This window comes from Sciurus carolinensis, chromosome 5 (genome assembly GCF_902686445.1).
Source record: "Sciurus carolinensis chromosome 5, mSciCar1.2, whole genome shotgun sequence".
NCBI lineage: Eukaryota > Metazoa > Chordata > Mammalia > Rodentia > Sciuridae > Sciurus > Sciurus carolinensis.
The window spans coordinates 10,102,154-10,122,331 of record NC_062217.1 but is presented as its reverse complement, the minus strand read 5'-3'; the positions used below and the strand labels follow the sequence as shown (position 1 = coordinate 10,122,331).

The window sequence follows — 20,178 nt, the reverse complement described above, 5'->3', positions numbered from 1 at the left end:
CTTTCTAAATAAATTCTAAATAGGCTTAAAAGATCTCTTTCAATAAATATAAAATTAAAAATTGAATGGATAGGAACACAAGCAATAGTTTAGTTGACTACTTATTTTTTCTTCTTTTTAATCATACTGTTCTCTGTATTTTTGTGTATTTGTAAGAATTTCCATTATAAAATATTTTTAATTGAGTTTTGTTTTGATAACATTATACTATAAAACATCAAAAATTTCCTTCTTTAATGAAGATTTCGAGACAGAAAATCAGAATTTTCTGATGGACCATTAATTAGCACATTAACTAAAATCTTCTAACAGTTACTTAGAAATTGACAACAAAAAATAGTTTTTAAAAGATAGTACAAATTACTGTATGTTACTACATCAATAAAAGACCACTAAAAGTTGGAATTTTAAGCCAAAAGCAGAAAGGTTTGATAAATCTAACATTAATTCTAGGTAACGGTGCGGGCTCTTGAGTCAGTAAGATCTAGATATATATCCTAGCTCTGCTCTGTTCTGTTAGTTTTCACTGTTTTTTTGGCAGATCATTTAATTTCTGTGAACCTCAGACTCCAATGCCTCTAAAGTGAGGATAATGAGATTTCTTGATTAGTAAAGCACTGACCACAGAACCTGGAAGGTGGTTAAGTTGTCAGTAAAGGACTCCAGTAAATCTACTACCTCATTTCAGTCTCACATGCACATTTTCCCATATTCTAACATCTCTGAAATTGAGATGTAACTGTAATTGATGGCATTAATTCAAAGGAGTTTTCCTTCTTTAGTGTATATAGTAAAATAATGGAGCATTACTGCAAATTGATAGCATTTAACATTTGATATAACATGGCATATCAATCATGATAAAGCTATATTCCCAATTTCTATTTTAAGATTATTCTGAATAATGATTTCTATTTTTAAAAAATCAAAAGCTGAGCAAAATATTTCCAATACATCATGAATGGAACAGTTTTGAGACAATTTTGTAAAAAATGGTTTATCAATCCCATTTTTGTATAAAACATGTGGGAGAAACCTAGCCAATCAACCCACAGCACTCACCACATGGAAAGGTACTTTATCAAATTTCGAGTCTAAGAGCGTACAAATGTTTCTTTTAGCATGTCTACATTAATTGTCTATGCCTTTCCATTGAGCTGTTTTTAAAAATTCCACATAGCCCCATTGTTATCTTCTGTCTCAGTCACAGTACAATGACCGGGAGGAAGAGGGTTGGTTAATACAGTCCTCTAAGCAGTTTCCTGCAGTCCCTTCTTTCCAATCAGAGATTTGTGGATATGAGAGATCACACCACCCCCAGCTATGGTAGCCTTGGTAAGAGAATCCAACTCTTCATCACCACGGGTGCATGCTGCAAGTGACGTGGAGTGATACGCTTCACCTTAAGATCCTTGGAAGCATCACCTGCGGATCCAGCCGCTCAGCAGTGAGGTCCTCCAGAATCGCAGCACTATACACAGCAGCAGTGGCACCCCGCGTCTATGTCTGTGGATGTGGCCCATGGGAAACTGTAGTCCTGCCCTTTGTGAGCGAGCACTGCCTTGGCCTTGCCACTATCCTTTCTGGCATTGTCTTCAGCTATGTTCTCGGTCGCCTCAGCCTCGGCTGCGCCGAGCGACACCCCCAACTACCACCTCTGCACTCCCACTACTTATTTTTCTCCCTATGTGGTACATAAAGTGTGATGGATGACACAATGGATGGTTATATTTGACCTACTGTGGCACAAAATGGGATCAATATATTCTAAGTTCTCAAAGAAAGTGAAAGAACTTCATTTCTGTATTATTTGTTACTCGGTCATTATTTTTTTTTAATTTTTAAATTTTTTTCTAATCAGTTATACATGATAGTAGAATGCATTTATGCATTTTGATAAATCACACATAAATGGAGTGTACTCTCTCATTTTTCTGATTGTACATGTTACAGGATCACGTCGGTCATGCAGTCATATATGTACATGGAGTAATACTGTGTTTCCCTCCCCCATCCTTCCTACCCCCTTCCCCCTTCCCTGCTCTTCATTCCCCTCTACCTGATCTACAGTAAGATATTTGGGTCATTGTAAACAGTTCTTTGGAAAAATAAGTGGCATGAAAATAGAAACATAGAGGTTAAATCATTTGATTAATGTCTTCTTGTTCTATCATTAGCTGAAAGGAGTACAAACTTTCTCTATTTTTATCCAGTTATATCCAATCAATGATAATAGACCCAGCAGACGATTTTAAAAATGAGCATGGCAAAACAAAGAACTTAGTTTTCCCTTTGTATTAAATAGTGTTTCAACACGCCGGGACTCTGCTAAGAATAGTGAGGTGCCCCAGATCTGTGGAATGTGAAGCTTCACCTGACTCTACAATGCTGAAGCCACTAACGTACAGCTGAGGGTCCTACAGGAGCAGGTGTCTGACCATTTCGCCCAGAGCTTGAGAAGCAAGAGTAGTGGATGGTGTTTCTGGAACAATGGCAAAGTGGAAATGGGGGTGAAAGGAGCCGTGCTGGTGACCCCAGGGCCCACAGGTGCCCAGGAGCGGCCGCCCTCTCTGGAACTTGCTTTCCCATGCTGGTCTTGACGCTACTCAGTTACTCTGCTGTTTGGTTTCTGGCCTCTTTTACCCGCTCTCTCTTTCTTACAGCAGTCTCATTCATATTCCATTTACAGCCATTTAGATTGTTGGTGGGTTTCTGTGAAATGGAACTTCCTGTGACTGAGCTTCTTTACTGTTGAGGAAAATGGAAAAGCTCTGTAGGCAATTTTCATCACACTAGGACAATGTTCATGGCAAGTTGTCTAGTTCCACAAATTCCGTCCATGGCCATAGGATGTCTTTAAAACGGACAATTTGAGTTTTACAAGTTGCATATTATCCTGGAAAAATGCCCAGCTTTGATATGGCTCTTACACTGTGCTTAATATTCCCATGACACCTACCAATGTCTCAGAGGACACACTTGGGACGGGTCTCTGACTCTGGGGCTAACACACAACCTGCCCCAGATCATCTGTCTTCACCTGCATAAATGCTCAGAGTTGTTAGTTTTCCTGACTTACGTAGACTGGGTCTCACTCATAGCTATGACAACAGTGAAAATAATGGAAATAGTGGTGAATCAAAGTTGTAGCACAGGGCCAGATGTTGTACACTGCACAAACACTCTGAGGGTGCTACGAGGAAGAGGAAGCTAAGTACTCTGTTCTGAGTCCTGCTTTAGTGGGTCAGACTGCAGTGGGGAAGGCCCTGGCACAGGGTTCAGATAAAAATGCACGTACATTTTAACTTCTGGGAACTTTCTCTTGTCACACTACAGTTATACATACTAGTGGGGTTCTTTTTGACCTATTCATAAATGCATAAAACATAATTTATTCCATTTCAATCCCTAGTACCTCTCCTTTCCTCCCCTCCTCTTTCCCCTGATTCCCTTCCTCTACTCCACTGTTCTTCCTTCTATTTATTTTTTGCTTTTCAAAAATTGGTGCATAATAATAATACATAAAGTTGGAATTCATTGTTATATATTCATAAGTGCACACTGCATAATTTAATTGATTTCTTACACTACACAAAATATGAATGTATGAATGCCTATTCCCAGACAACTAAATACTAGCTCCTACCATTTCCCTTTCTAAGTATGTGCTTGAATATGTGCATGTACATATACATCTATGTGTGTATATATGTATATATATTTATCCCTATTCCTCATTTATTACTGCAAAACCTTGGAAAACTACACAAAGAAAATATAATCATGGAGGTATAGCATTAGAGAGAAACAATATGCCCTTCCACCACGCCATTTTGGAACCTGAGCTTCAGCAGGTGAAGGAGCTTAGTCAAAAGCAGGCACCGTGGGAAGACAGGTTGGATGATAGACCCAGCACCACAGCCCATCTGATCACACAGTTCTGTCCTCTTCTTGTCTATTCCTGATTACATCCTCCTGGTGCATCTATTGATTAACAGCCAAGAATGAAAAGTCTGTTAGTTGGGATAAAATAACACTTATGTGATAAGTCTCTTTTCCCCTGAAGTCAATGAAAATGACTTCTAGAATTTTTTCCCTTAAATTTCCCTTCGGCATCGACTGGAACTGCAGAAATACTCAGAAACATGAAAGAATACTTCTCATCCCAAAGACTCCTAATAATCCAGGTGTTTTTACCATGTGGGAGGGAATCTGCCCTCTGGTCTTGTGCTAATGTCTGGAAAAGATGTTAACTACACACCTTTTTTATTCCACAGTTCTGGCTCAACTGCAAAGTTCTTCTTTTTCTTGGAAATAGAAACTTATTTTTACTGCTGCCTGGGAATATTTAGCCTTCCTGAATGCTTCAGTGTACTTTTTACTATTTGAAAACCTGGAAGGCGCCTTCAGCTGAAAATATTATCCAAGTGGGTTTTGAGTGAGATTGAGGCAAAAACTTTTAACTTCGAACTTGACTCTAAATGATTGTAGCCATAGTGCCACACGTGCATGGAGAATTCAGTAAGTCCTGTTAATTATTTAGCTCAAGATTGACTTTTTTTCATGATAAATACAAATTTCTTACCATTTTCATATTTTAGTTACCTAAATTCATCTAGTATTGGGTGTTCATTCTTTCCTTCCATTAAGTTTGAAATACACTGTATTAGTTCAAACTATTGATTATAATCAAGATGTATCAAACTGTAAAAGGCTGTTCATTCATTCATTCTCTTGGCAAGTACTTGTTGAGATTCTGCTCTGTGCTGTATGCTGGAGTTCTGGCAATGCGCAGAAAATGAACAGGCCATCTCTTCTGGAACTTGCACTGAGCAGGGGGTGGTACTTTATACACAGGTAGAGGACTAATGCAAACAGTAATGTCAGGTCCTGGTGCTTCTAGAAAATAAAACAGGATAGGGAGTGCATGGATAGGGGTGTGGCTTTAGATCATGTGGCCAGCATAGTACTTCTTGAGGAGGTGACTTTTGAGGAGGAAACAGCCAGTGCATGATCTGGGGAAGAGGGATCCTTCCTGTCGGGGTTTCCAGGACCCCCAGCCTTGGGCACGGTCAAGATGGCGCCTGACGCTGAGCCAAAAGCGGCCAGCTATACAGTAAACAACCAGCGAATTCCAATGATTGGCTAGTTAACGATGTGATTAGAGCATGCCCCCCTCGTGTACCTATTCTATGCCTGCAGCTGTCCGCGGTTTACCTCGTGTGCCCCCCCCCCCATTGGTTAAAGTGTATATAAGCCTGGTGGGTGGGAGAGTAAGGGGCGGAAGAAGCTGGGGGCGGAAGAAGCTGGGAGTGCGCAGAAGCTGAGAGAAGAAGCTGAGAGAAGAAGCTGAGAGAAGAGAAGCTGGGAGTGCGCGGAAGCTGGGAGTAAGAGAAGTGTAGGAGAGGGACTGTGCATAATAAACTTCCAAAGCTTCAGACGTTTGTCGTGTCTCTCTCTGCGGCCAGAGGGAACGCGATACTTCCAAAGGGTGCACTCAGGCAAAGAGCAAGTTTCAAATCTTCTAGGAACATATGAAAAATAGAAAGAGAACAAATGGTTGGAGTGTGGTGGATGAGCAGAAGAGAAATGTGAGATGAGGTTAGACGGGTAGATGGAGCTGGATCACGCAGGGCTTTGCAGCATAAGGAATAGTAACCACAGCTTTGTGTTGGTGAAGCGTGTGTGGGGTTTCAGGCGAGGGGCTGGCTCAGAGTGCTGCACCTGAGTGAATCAGGCATAGAAGCCAGCCATCAGTTACACCAGCCTGGGGTACATGGGGTCTGGAGGCCATGGATTCTGACTCTCTCGACCAACGACCATGATGACAACTGATGTGCCAATCCTGTGACTGATCCGGATGCCACGGACTGTGCTTCAGGAAACTCAGAGGGAAGCTTCTCAGGTTGGCGTATCTGAAAAGAGAGAGAGGGGGGGAGAACTGTTCTGGATCAGCGGTATAGTCATTTCCGTGTGCTCGCTGATAAGTGCCTACACTTCGGGCTATTTCAGGTCTGAGATTAGCTTCCCCTGTGACAAAGCACTCCATGATGAACTTGCAGAACAGAGACAAACAGCTCTCTCTTTTCCTCTGTTTGGAACTATGTGATGCTGCTGACATTATCCAAAACCCCTCTGAATGACCAATTGTTTCATGTTGGTCAACTAAGACAAGGATTGCATATGATTATTTAAGCTCTTCTGGTCCTGGGGACATCTTTATCCACACTCACTTTTTGATGAATAAGGGGAACTGTGGTCATTGTGGTTCACATTTACCTTCCTGCTGCCTCCGACCCGTTCTTAGAGAAGCTAGGAAAAGGCCAAGCTGTCACATTCTCCTGAAGTATCAATGGCAGAAGTTATAAAAATAATGCTTAATAACTTGCAAGTAAGTATTTCCTCCAAAGCCTAGAATTTCTCTAGAGTGCAAGAAAGGAGAGGTTAAATGTGAAGGACTCCTGAGAAGAGGAAAGCTGTGCCTAGAAGAACTTGGAGCTCCGAGGATGAACAGAAGAAGCATGTGACTGCAGAAAGAAGAGACAGGATTTCAGCCTCCTCCCCAGACCCTGGGGAAGCCCACTGCCTTAGGTTTATGTGTCAGTCCCCGTCAAAGCCGCGCGTTTGCACAGTGAGTTTCTTCACTGACGCACACTGACCAGAGGCTACCTGGTGGCGTTAGGATGAACATGGACTTTACCAAGCAGATGCTCCTCTCTGCAGCACACAGGCCTTGTGTGCACTTTAGTGATTGCTTCCGATGAGTATTTCAATGAATAGGATCTTTGAAAATAGTTTTAAAAGCCAAATAACGCACAACCAACAGGTGCATTCGAAATTCCCTCTTTCATCCCTCCACATTTCCAGCGTGACCATCCTGAGGCAAGAACCTCCGCTTCCGGCACCCACTAGCCCACCCCCAGTCTCCAGTTTTTACCTTCATTTTCTGAGTTTGTGTTTGTTTATCTCACAATCAATTTGTGGTAGAGAAGATTTTAGCTCTGCCGTGTTATCATTCCAGTCCCATTATGCCCCTGCTCCCAATTCAGCAACACCATTAATTTTAGCTAGATCAATTATTAGGGAGATATATATACATCTCACAGATATTTTCCACTCTTAGCCCCAATGTGTCCTCTCTCCCTTTGCTTTTCCCACGTTTTGTTATTGCTTTCTGTTGGGTGTCTGTGTACATACGGTTAATACAGTTATGTCTTCCTGTAACTTTGATGCTTCTACTTGGTCAAATGTATCAGGTCAAATTTCTTTGGTCCTTTCCTGTCTGGTTGTTTGTTTTCTTGAAGCTCTTCCTTCCAAAAACCACATTCTCATACACTAACAGGGACCAGCTTTTCTGTCACATGGCACTTGCCTTTGGAAGGTCCCTTACTTTCCTGCTTTGTTCTTATTTTCACTGCAGGGTATCCTATTTTCTGGATCCCATATCTTCTCTGTCATGATTTTTGACATTGTATTGGTAAATTGGATCTTCTAGAATCTTTCCAGGAACAGGGTTGGTGGAAACATTTTTTTAAACAAGTTTATTTGAAAATGTTTTAATTAACATTTAAGTTGGAAATAGAAGCCTGAGCTAAAAAGCATCATTATTCACAATTTTGAAAAAATTGCTTCCAAATTGCTGTTAAAGTATCCACTGTTATTCTTGTTCCTGTTCTTTGCAAGAAACATTTTTTTCTTTATGAAGTTTCTAGAAATTTTGCTTAACATTGTTCTGAAATTGCCTCATGATCCACTATGTTTTTGGTTATTTGTGTTCATTTTCCTATGTGTTAAGTGGGGCTTTCCAATATGGAAACTCAGACCATTGAGTTTGGAGAAATGTTCTTGAATTTTTCTTCAATAATTTTACCCCCTTCATTTTTTTCTCATTCTCTTTCCATAAATCCTATTAGATTTTGATAACTTAACTTCACAGATCAGGCATCTAGTTATTTAATCTTTATTCAACTCTTGGTTTTGGCTGTATGTTGTAGACTTCTTTTTAAGTTCGTTTTTAATCCTTTTAGTGACTTCTTTCAATCTATTATATAATTAGATTTTATGGACATTTTATTTCTCTTTGATTGTTCTATTTACATGGCAGTATATTCTTGCAAATCCAAATCTTCTTGGCTCTCTGAGGAGGGGGATTAATTTTTTTTTAAATCCATTGTGCCTCCTGTTGTCTGTTTCCTCTAATTTTTTTTTTTCATTTGTACTTTGTTAGTTGCTTGTCTTGATTTCTTCCTTTTGTTTTTTTTTTTTTTGTTTTTTTTTTTTTTTTGCGGTGCTGGGGTTTGAACCCAGGGCCTTGTGCTTGCAAGGCAAGCACTCTACCCACTGAGCTATATCCCCAGCCCTTCCTTTTGTCTTGAAGAGTCTCCTTGATCATCTAGTGCTTAGTATTCTTGAGTGACTCTTTTCAATCTGTTCATTGAGTGAGATCTAAGTGTGAATTCAGAGTATTTTAGCAGGACCAAATGAGGTTGGCTATACTATAGCGGATTTTTCTTTATGTGAGCTGAAAAATATCCATTGATTGTTTTTCTATTCAGGTATATATTTAGTTTTCTAAAAACAGATCATTTAACTAGAGCTGGAGATGTAGCTCAGTGGTGGAGAACTTGCCTAGCATACACAGGGCCCTGGATTAAATCCTCAGCACCCCTGCCCTCCCCCACAATACCCACATTAAAAAAAAAAAAATTAATCATCTGAGGGAAAAGCAAGTGGTCCAAGTCAGGAGGAAAGGGGCTGGATTCTCAGTGTTGAGAGTGTCTGTATTCGCTTACTCCCTGTTTACTTCTACATTGGCCTTTGCTGTGTCCAGGGCTCCTAAATCTAGAATCTAATTTGTCCACAGGTTTGGGAAAGAGGTGAACCCCTAGCTGAGTGGGGCACAGGCATCCCTGAGATGTGAATCCTCTTATTAAAATTTCTGCACAATCTCTTTGCTCAAACTTGCACTCCACACATACTGTTGTTTTTGAGTCTTTTCTGTGTTCTTCCTTGGAGCACAATGGTGGAGCCAACCAGGCTTACAGTTTTCATGGAGGAGAAGCCTAATGATATCAACACTATTGGAGGTGGGCTTAGGGGGCTGTCTTGAATCTGAGCGACAGCCTCAAGGGTGTTGTTCTCTGACACATAGGGCAATTCCCAGTGAGGGTGCAGCTGTGACTCACCAGCAGCAAGGAGAGCCTTAAGCTAGCGGGTGCATGTGGGCCCTGGATAGGAGTTCTGGGTAGAGTTCTACAAAATCTACTACGGACATAGTCAGAGTCCAAACTTATCTTACATGAACATATAAATAAGTTGGGATTTATACTATGAATAATTGAGAGGTAGTAAATATTTCTTGATAGGGAACATATATCATAAAATTCATATGGTAAAAATATCTGTGAAGAAGTAGTGTAATGGTAGATTAAAAAAAAAAGATGAAAATGGATGCGTAAGAACAGTCAGAAGAAGATGGAAATGATATATGTGTTGCTTTCTGTTGCTGTGACCAAAATTCCTGGAGGAGGAAAGGTTTATTTTGACTCACAGTTTCAGAGGTTTCAGTCCATGGTCAGTAGGCTCCATTACTTTGGGCCTGAAGGCGGCAGGACATCACAGTGGAAGTGCATGGCAGTGCATAGGAGCTGGGAAGCACAGAGAGAATCCAGGGAAAAGAAACAGTCCCCAAGATCATGCCTCCAATGAACTGCTACCCCAGCCACATCTCCTCTACCACTCAGCACCCCTTTCAAATTGTTAATTTATCAAATGGATTGATCCACTGATGAAGTTATAGATCCTACAATCCAATAATTTTTTCAACTACCTAATCAATTATTTAGATGAAAATATAGAAGTTGCATTCATCATTTTTACTTTTGGAATGATAAGAGAAAAATGAAATCAGTATCCACAGGGATTTTTATTGTTAGATAAAAGAACTGAGACTAGGTGAAATTTAACAACAATAAATATTAGTTTGTGTTTGGTTGAAAATACACTTGGATAAACACACATTCAGGGCCAAATGGTGCAGTCAAAAAAGCAAATATGGCCTTCAATTTTATTAATAGAAATACAGTATATGAAATAAGTGTGTTGGACCTACCAATCTGTTCCACGTATTTTGGAGAGCTTGTTCTTTGATGGTCTCAGTTTTTTAAGTTATACTTCACCAAAGACATCCACTCCAGACATAGCAACAAGGCCCAGGAAGTTAGGGAACCGAAGGCTTGGGATTGTAACTCACAAGGAAGAGGCGCAGGAAATGAGACTGCTTATCTTTAAGATGTGCAGAATTATTTGGAAGGAAGTGGGCAGGTAATGGGACTGGAGAAAACATGATCATATCTTCAAATATTTGAATCAGGCCTAGTGCCAAGGATATTATTTTCAATGGCCTCTTGAAGTAAACCTGAAACTGAAGAGTGGAAACTCTGGAGCAACTCTCAGAAAAGGACTTGTCCCCTTATCTTTTATTTTCTTATCTACTATATCTAATCACTTGGCAGGTATGTGGTATGTTGTCAAAATTAATTTTGAAGAAAACAACCTCAAACAAAGCTCCTGAATCCTGAAATTCTGTGATTCTGGGACCTAGGGGTTTGAGGACTGCTTTTGAGGACTAAGATGCTCTCAGTCTCTTTGAGTCTGGTTCCATGTGCACAGGTTCATCATGCATCTGACTCACAGCTTTGTCCCCCTAGTGGACTTAGGGACTTCAGAGTCAAGGGAAATGAGAAAGGCAGGGCTTTCCAAGTGGCATGTGAGTCCTAGGACAGGGAAGAAGTGGGCATTTTCAAAGCATTCAATATTTTACCCGGCCCCAAAATGTTTGCTAAAAGAAGTAAATTTAAAGTTCTACTTTAATTTTCACAGAGTTTCTGTGGATCCAAGACTTTGATAGAGTCACCAAATCAGTCACAATATAACGATTTCAAATTACTTGGAAGCATTATTTCTGAATCATAGGAACATAATGGTCCAAATATTTAAATTCCCTCAGTCACTTTGTAGATACTATCTTTACCTCACGGCTGCATGCCCACAGGATACTGTTAAGGTTGGGACCTGGACGTCCTTCCAGGACTTACGTGTATACTGTTATGTTTGGACCTGGAGTATCCCTTCAAGGGTCATGTATGAAAGCTTGTGCTCCAAGGCAGCCATGTTCAGAGGTGGGGCACATGGGAAGTGATTGGATCATGAGGACTCTATTGGATTGATCCACCCATAGGTTTGCAATTTGATGAGTTATTGAGAGGTTGTGGAAACCTCGGAGGATGAGGTCACTGGAAGCGTGTCCCGGAACAGTTTATCTTGTCCCTGGCCCCTTCCTTGCTCTGCACTTTCCCACCACCACGAACTGAGCAGCTTTCCTTTTCCAGGTCCTTCCACAGCAATGTTCTGCCTCTCCTCAGGCCCACAACAAAGAGGTCCGCCAACCATGGACTGAAACCTCAGAAGTCATGAGCCAATATAAATCCTTCCTCATCGAAGTTGTTCTCATTAGGCATTTTGTCCCAGCAATGAAAAGTTGACTAACCCAGATAATGTTGTTCATTGACTACTCCACTGTACCAGAATAGTACAGGCTAAAAAAAAAAAGTCTTCTTAAGCCACACTCACACAAGCACATTCAAACATCAGACTCCTCTGTACAGTGATTCTTTTCTTCCTTCATAGAATATGCAAAAGAGTAAACAATACATTTATTAAAACGCCCATGTTTTCATTGTATATCCCTGATCAGGCTTTGGGATTGATGCTTTCCTTCTATTATTCCCATGTTTCCTGAGTCACCAAGGTTTCTGGACATTTCAGGAAGGCCTATCCCTGCCTCTCATAGTAGCACCTGTGGGTGGGAAGGAAGCAACACCAGAAGGTGAACTTAGCAGCACTCCTAGATCCGGGCACCCTCAGTCCGAGCCCTGGGCCCTGCATGCTTTGCAAGGCTTCTCTAATTATGGTGTGCAAATGGATTTTGGGGCTATCATGTAAATATGCCCTGTGATTCAATAGGTCTGGAGTCGGGGCTGGAGAACTTGCATTTCTAATATGTTCCCAAGGTGCTGCTGCTGCTGTTGGTTTATGGAACACACTTTGAAAACCACTGATTCACACTGAGTCTCTGAACCAGTGGGCTCCCATTCTGTTTTTCCTTCAAACAGACCCTTCTCTATAGGATGAGTAGTTCACGTGATCCTGGGAACCTGACAGCCCAGAGCTCATGTCCTTCCTTCTGCCTTATACCCCGGGTACTCAAGCCCCCAGAATTCCTTGCTTTGACATTCTCTAGTACCACTCCTAGGACTGTACACCGGTTCCCACGCTGTCCTCCTGATGGAAAATCCCTTGACTGTGTGTGCACGTCTGGATCTAGGGCTGATCAAGGTTTAGCTATTTTAAGAGGTCTAGCTATATGGACTGGGGTGGATACAGAGGCCTGACCATGCAAAGCCCCTCTTGGTGCAGGTGGACACAGGTGGAGACATAGAAAAGAGCCATGATCAGAGGATCTCATTTGCTTTCTTGCTCCAACTGGTGAATATTCAGGAGGTCTTGTCTTCCTATCTATTGATGTCAATGCAGAGAGAAATTCTAACCTGTTATAGTTTTCTCCCTGATTTTAAGACCACAAATCACAGATAGTTCTTCTGCAGGAGAAACTGTTACATCTAAAGTGCTCTTCCTAGAGTGAATGAAGAAAGTCTTTTCCCTCCATTTTCCCCTCAACACCCCCTCCTGGTAACCACATGATGTAGGTGAGAGAGTGTATGCTTTGTGGGTCCCCTGGATTTCAACTGAAATCCCACCTTAGCTTCTTATGTGAGTTTGAGCAAGTCAGTTTATCTCTGTGCTCTCAGTTTCTTTATCTTTAAAGTGGGGATAAGATCAGAATGTGTCCCCCACCTATAATCACCCCATTTAATTCTCTTCCTTCCTCAGCCTTTAGCCCCAATGCCGCCTTCTTAGAAGAGACTGGGTGCCTGTATCTAATCAGGAAGTAACTTTTCATTCCTCTTACTTGTCCTTTGCATTTGCTTTTGTTTTGATTCATGCCTTACTAGCCAAGTGCACTTAGAGTAGGATCAAGTCTCTGTCCCCTGTTGATCCCTCCATCTGGCACGGTGCCTGGTACCGTACAGATGTGCAATGCATAAACCAACCTGTGGTCATCGCCACAATTAGAGGTAGGGTATATAAGGGACCGGCCCCTGATACTGATTTTTTTTTTCCTAGTGATCCGTACTATTAATGGACATTTTATTTTGTTTTCTCACACTCAATATCAAGGGGAGGATGGGGTGAATTTGGGACAACTACGATCTGAATTGTCCAAGTCATGAACAAATGTGGTGTGATAAGCGACTGGCTGGAGCAACTGGAACCGTGACACGTTTTTTAGAGACTAAAGAAACAAAATACCCACAGTTTAAGACAAAGGATAATAAATACAAGAAAAAGTTGTGTTTGCCATTTTTCTTTTGCCACCAGTGCCCCTCATACCCAAACGGGGCTTCTTAAAAAGCGTGTGGCTGAAGTAATTTCCTCCTCCAGCGTTCACACGGGCTGTCACCAGCCTCCTCCTGCCTCTTCGCAACTTGGGGGTTATTTAACAGCCCAAATATTCTCCTGTCAAATATTTCTGGGGCCTCTACTTGAAGAAAGAAACGATTTTCTCAAATCTGTGAACAGGACACTTTTTTTCTTTTAATGTCAAAATAAACCATCTGCTTGTACAACTGTTTCTAATTACTTCCCTGCCTAGACTCTCCACTCGGGGGTTTGGCACCAGCACCCCGCCCAGAGCGGTGCCGCTGCCCAAATCCTCGCAGGCGGCTCATCAACGCAATTGCCACTCCGGGTGGAGCCCGGACCTGCAAGCCTGGGTGTCCGTGGGTCCGTCTGCCCGGCCATCTGCTGGTGGCGCCTCTCCCTCCTGCCGCCTCCCCCCACTGAGCCCCACCTTGCAGCAGTGCAGCCCACCGCACAGCCTGGGGCTCAGCATGTGTCCCCCAGGCTTCAGGAACTTCTTGTTGCTGGCCTCTTCCCTGCTCCTCGCAGGGCTGTCAGCTGTTCCTCAGAGCTTCTCGCCATCTCTGAGGTAAGTTTGGTTTGTTGTTCTTTAAGGCAGAGCTGCCCTGCTTTGCGCGGCAGGGCTCAAGCTTGCAGAGGGCTGTCCCAAGCCAAGAGCAGTTACTAAGTTGGACATGGGATAAACGGTTTTCAACCTGTTCCTATTCCTTTCCTTATGTCTACGCTGGGTGTTGCTTCATCTCTGTCCTTTTGCTTTTCCTTTGGAAAAATACAAGCATTGAAAAAAATATCATTTATCCTTCTGCAAATACATATCAGCAGGAATTTCTGCCCCAAGTTAAAGGTGTACTTTTACAAGTACAGAATGATCTCAGAGCCTAGAAGACTGTATTATGTTTCCCAACAGCATCTACATGGGGTCTATTTGCATTCTGAAGGAGACTTGAGGTGCATCACAATTGCTAAACAGTTCATTTGCTTTTTAAAGCAAATTCAAAAAGCTTTATGTCTTATATGACCATAGTGCATAGCTTTTTCTGTATCTTCTTTTCTATTCCATCAAATAACCACCCTCTGGCCAGCAGATAGCAATGGAACATTTTTTTTTTTTTTTTAAGAAGACCTGAAAAATCATTTGCATTTGATCTAAATGTGCATCTAAGATTCCGTGGCAACCTCGAAGGGGCAGGGCTGAATCACCTCTGTCCACCGGGAAGATCATGGTTATTTCTCAGGTGGATGGTAGCGGTTTGGAAAACCACAACTTCTGTGGGGGCTCCCAGAGGGGTCAGGCTGCAGACGCCTACCTGTGGGGTGAACACTGGGCAGGAAAATTGGGCTGGGAGCAGTCATGGCCCTGTCTGTGTCTGACCCCGGCCTGGCCTTGCTTTGTGTCGCCCCTCAGAAACTCGTCGGGCGCCCCCTGCAGGCTGTCCCGGGTCGAGTCGGAGCGCCGGTGCCGCGCACCTGGGCAGCCCCCAGGGGGCGCTCTGTGCCACGGCCGGGGCCGGTGCGAGTGTGGCGTCTGCATCTGTCACGTGACCGAGCCAGGCACCTACTTTGGGCCGCTGTGCGAGTGCCACGACTGGGTGTGCGAGACCTACGACGGGAGCACCTGCGCAGGTAAGGCCGAGGCGCTGGCTGCGTTCCTGCCAGGTCGGCACTGCCCTGCTGCACTGGGCCACACGCCTGCCTGCAGACAGCACCAAGCGCGTTACTGCGCACGGCGGGATGGCACTTCTGCACCTCTGTTCTGTCTGGCAGCGTTTAGGACAAGGCTTCCCCCCCCCCCCCCCCCCCCCACGTGGGGTTCCGAACTTACATGGAGGCAATGTTTATAATATTCACTCACTTAATTCGAAATCCCTCTTGCCTCTATTAAAATTCCTCGTGTGGACTAAATTCCCCAACTCCTCACAGATGGAGTAACTTTGCTGGACTCACCCCATCAAGAATGTTAATCATAATATTTGAAGATTATAAGTCTGTATGTTATTTCCACCTGGACACATGGGAACATTACCTTCCCGAATTCCATGAGGGTAGACCTTGTCTTTGATTTGATTTGTTCCTTCACATTTAGAGTCTGGTTCATAGGCAGGGGTGCATATCAGAAAACTACAGCAAGGGAAAAAGATAAACAGGCACATGTTTTCTTAGAAGCAATTGTTCTTGTATTGTTTTAGCTGCTTGAAGTTTTGAGTTGCAGTGGAACTTGGTATTTTGTAAGGGTGGAGCAAAAATATATTCATTTCCCTTGCACATTTTTCAGAAGTGATTCAGGTTCTGATACTGGAAAGGGTCAAGAAATTTCTTGGTAGAGAAAGAACGCTTAACCTCCTTACCAGTTTCATATGAACAAGTCATTTACTTGAATCCAAGAGAATCCGGAAGTTCCCTGACACCCATACAGGAGCTCCATTAGTAAGGGACAACACCAGGCATCCCAAGTAGGGTTTGGCAAATGAGGTGGGGGAAAATAGCAACTCCTTTTATTCTTGATGTAGCTAAGACTGAGACGTCCAGCAATAACAGAGATCAGAAATGAGTTTATGGCAAAATGCTTTTCTTGGCACCTGGGTCCAAATGTACACTGTGAGAGTTGTCAATGTATGTGCTGTTTGGCAGTGGAAAAAAATAGTCCTAGAGGTGATTTGGAGAGGCACAGGTGTATACATGTGGTTTGTTTACCAACCTTTAAAATACTGATTGCCACAACTTGTTATTTTAACTTCCTCTGCCCCACAGGTTGGAGAATTACTAAGGGTAGCCCTTTGGAATGAGAGCTAAGTGTCTCTAATATTTCATTCTTGATTCAGCTGTTACCGAACTTCTCTGACTGTTATTGCCTCTGGAAAGGCCTCTTCAATATTAAGAGTCTTGAACAAAATTTCCAGGACTTTTTCTGTTGTTGTTTCATTAGAGAAGAGTTGAGATGCAGCCTTCCACAGGCGAATCTGGCCATGGGTGTCATCAGATAAACTGCCCTGCTGAAGAATCCCGGCTGGGCCCTTTCTGTGAAACTATGCAGAAGAAGCCTGTGGTAGATAGAGCCCTTTTTCCTCCTGTGGAAAGTGATTTGTTGTTTATTCATAACATCGTAGTCACCACATTCCTTCCTGATATAAATGCAGTACTGAGTCATGTGCGGGTACTTTTCTATACAAGGTAAAATGTTTCTCTTTATTGCAGCGCTGAAGGAGGTGGTTGTGTTCATTTGCCGTTCTCACCTTGCTCATGATGCCATAGAGGCTTCTCTCCAGGGCCTTGTGCAGAATCTGCCCCCGGCAATACTCTGACAATGCCCTTCTTCCAGACCCGGAAGAGTTCTGACACGTATGCAGATTTCTAGCTTGTCGGATTGTTCCATGCTTCACATTTAGTTTCTCAGTTCCAGTATCAAGCAGGAGTTCCCATTTCATAACTAGTATGGAAACATAGCAGGTTTTCCATTTGTGTGTACACCTGGGCCTTCACCTGTGAGAAGCCCTGCAGGTGTCTTCCAAAAATAGGGTAACTTCCAGAAACCTCCTCTACTTCCAAGAAGGAAACAGTAGTTAAGAGTACGGTATTGGGGAAATCTGTGCTGCAGGATTCAAATCCCAGCCATACCAGCTGTGTGAACTGGGTAGTTACTTGAACATCCTAAGTCTTGATTTCTTCCTGTGTAAAATAGATATATTAACAGTAACTACCTTACAGAATTGTTGTGAGGTGTAACATATGTAAAACAGAATGGTTTCAAACACCAAGTAAGTGCTCAATGGATATTAATGTGTTTATAAATTAAACATGATAGTGAGCACGGATGGTGGGCTAGTATGGATAGATGGATGGACAGATAGACAGTCAGCAGATAAACTGGCCTTATGGTTGTATGGTGCAGTGAGAGCAATTTAGTTTTCTTCATGTATTCTGTGTCTGTTATTGATTTAAAGCCCAAAAGGTCAAACAAGGATAGTTATTTTGGCCAAGTCTCAGAGCAGCTGTATTAGACATACTGTGCCCTTTTAAAGTGAAGTCCATTGGAATTGTTATCCTGTGAATCATAAGAGACATACTTATTTTAGTTTGAACTGGGTGAAAGTGATTATGTTCAGACTATCAAAAATCTATTTCTTGCAGTGTATGCTTGTTCATGGCTCATGGATCTCCCTTACTTCTACAGCATACAGCTCTGGCCTAGTGACAGTTCCTGTAGATGGGATCCTCTGTTAGAGGATAGACTAATTTTGGTGATTGTGCCTTTGAGAACAGCAAGATGTTTGCATGAAAACAAACTTTTAGTTGATATTTCCAAAGCATCTCTGGGTAACCCCACAAACAGCTATGATTACACTTAAAATAAAATGTTGGTTTCTTAAAAATCTTTTTTAAAGTACTTTTTAAATATGTCACTTATAAGATTTCAGTTTTAGCTGGGCATGGTAGTGCACACCCTTATTCCAGAGAGTTGGGAGGCTGAGGTAGGAGGATTGCAAGTTCCAGACCAGCCATGGCAAGTTAGTGAGACCTTGTCTCAAAAGATCCAAAGTTCGGGGGATGTAGCTCAGGGTAGATGTCCTTGAGTTCAATCCCCAGTACCATAGGGAAAAAAATAGTACAGTTTTAGTACTTGGGAATAGTTAATTGGATGTAATTTAGCAAACACTTATGGGGTACTGTTTGAGAGGCTTCTGCTGTTGAAGAGGGTGAAAGACAAGGACTCTGGTCCCTCATCATTGAGTCAAGAGGCTGAGAGGAATACCAAATACCTGCAGTACAGTACGGGATAAAATTCTGCACATTTCTTTGAGGGTACCCTGGAGGCAGGGGTTAAACATTGTGGTTCGAATTTCTTTTAAAAGAGGAAGCATGTGACCTAAGTCTTTAAGGAAAGGGAGGTTTTGAATCCCAAAGGCAGGCTGTGGGAATTCTGAGTGGAGAGTAAAGGTAAAGGTTCAGGTGGGACGGTGTGGGGCTGTTTGGGGACTGTGACGGACACAGGGTTGTCTTGGCTCTGTGGGAAAGTGGGAGCTGTGGAGAGGGAGAGCTGAATGTGCACCAGCAACCTCTCAACCTGAGCACAGTGTGTCTGTTTAGCTTTCAAGGGTTGAAATATGGGACGGGGGCTGGGGCTTGTGCTCTGGTACCTGAGAAGTCTCTTGGTACCCAGGCCATGGCAGGCTGAAGTAGACCTTCCATGGGGGAATGAGCTTGGGTCCTGCATACATGTCTAGTCCGGTGGGCAGAGGACTGGAGAAGGGAAGGAATTTAAAGACTATTTAATAGTAGAATTGGCAGGGTGTATAAGATGATGAATTAAAACTGATACTGAGTTTGTAGGTCTGAGCGCCTGGGAGTGTGGGAACAGAAGTCAGGTGGGCGAACTGGACAATTCCGAGCCAGTGGCTTAAAGTCCCTACTAGAGAACACTCATCTTTGCCTGGGGCTGCTGTGAAATGAAGAACTGGTATCCACACAATGAGATTCTGTGCTTTGCTGACCAGTAGGTGCAGGCCCGATGGGCATCTTGTCTCAATTGTTGACCTGATTGACTTGTTTGAGGTGTTAACCTTGAGCAAGTTATTTGATACCTTTGAAATTTAGTTTTTTTTTGAACAACATCCTTATGGAAATGAAGAACCTTATATCATGCATGATATTCAGAATAATTTCTATATTTAAGTATAAATACATTTAAGATTCAGCTAATTTATACATTTATTCAGATTATATATAAGACATTCTGGTAAACATTGCTTTAAATGTGTAAGCAAAAACAGTAGAAAATAATTAAAATACATTGAAACACCCCTGATATATAAATATGAGTCATCTTTTTTCTTGCAGCTATTTCTGACTTTTACGCGGTTAAGCAGCTCACAGGAATTGGCAGGGCTGTTTTCGAGCACTGGGCCTTCTGGCTCTTTCTAGTCTGTCTGAGGACTGTTTGACCTGCTTTTTCCTCAGGGTTGCATTCTTTCTTAGATTGTTGAGTAATTTCTTTCCAAGCCTGTTTTGTGGAATTATGCTTTGGTTTACCCTTTCTTAGTCATTTCCTGCTTTCTGCCCTTCTTTCTTCATGTCTTATCCACTCCTGCCTTTCGCCTCTTTGTCCCTACCTCCCCTCTCACTCCCGCTCTGTGCCCCCAAGTCGGAGGCATGGAGCATGTAAGGAGCTGTCTGCCCCTCAGCCCTCTTCTTGAGGGAGCTAACGTGTCCACCAGGCACACTGTATCCTGGTTGTTCCTTTGGTGCGTTCTTGTGGTGCGCTTGGTGTTGCTTGGGGGTTTGAAGAAGATGTTCTGGAGTTCTCTACCACCTGCTCAGCTGCTTCCCCTGAGCTTCTTTTGGGGACTCTACTCTCTGAGATTCACTTGCTTTCCAAAAATGCATGTTGTCTTACCCCAAGTGATATATAAAAGTTAAAGGTTTTCATCCTCAAATGAGGTGCCAAGCACGCACACTATTGTTCTCAATTTTACCGGCTAAGGTGGACAGCACTCTGAAGTGCCATCCAAGATCCAAGATCCCTGCCCCTGAACATTCTAGAAGAGCATATTTATAACATTATGATGTTTAGATCCCATTTACTATAAATGGGATAAGTTCAGTAGTTATTTTTTTAGGTAGATTCCATTCCCCCAGAAAGAG

General features: G+C 42.6%; 1 protein-coding gene and 1 pseudogene across 1 annotated transcript in view; one reads left to right on the top strand and one right to left on the bottom strand.

Annotated features, from left to right (window-relative positions):
- Nucleotides 1-1,250: 1,250 nt before the first annotated feature.
- Nucleotides 1,251-13,182, bottom strand: LOC124984823 (histone H2A.V-like; annotated as a pseudogene).
- Nucleotides 13,183-13,777: 595 nt separating this feature from the next.
- Itgbl1 (integrin subunit beta like 1) overlaps nucleotides 13,778-20,178 on the top strand; it is a 220,040-nt gene continuing 213,639 nt past the window's right edge. The window contains exons 1-2 of the mRNA XM_047552368.1: nucleotides 13,778-14,110; nucleotides 14,948-15,165. Of these exons, the coding sequence (XP_047408324.1) occupies nucleotides 14,013-14,110; nucleotides 14,948-15,165 (316 nt within the window). The 5' untranslated portion in view covers nucleotides 13,778-14,012. The remainder of the gene's footprint in view (nucleotides 14,111-14,947; nucleotides 15,166-20,178) is intronic.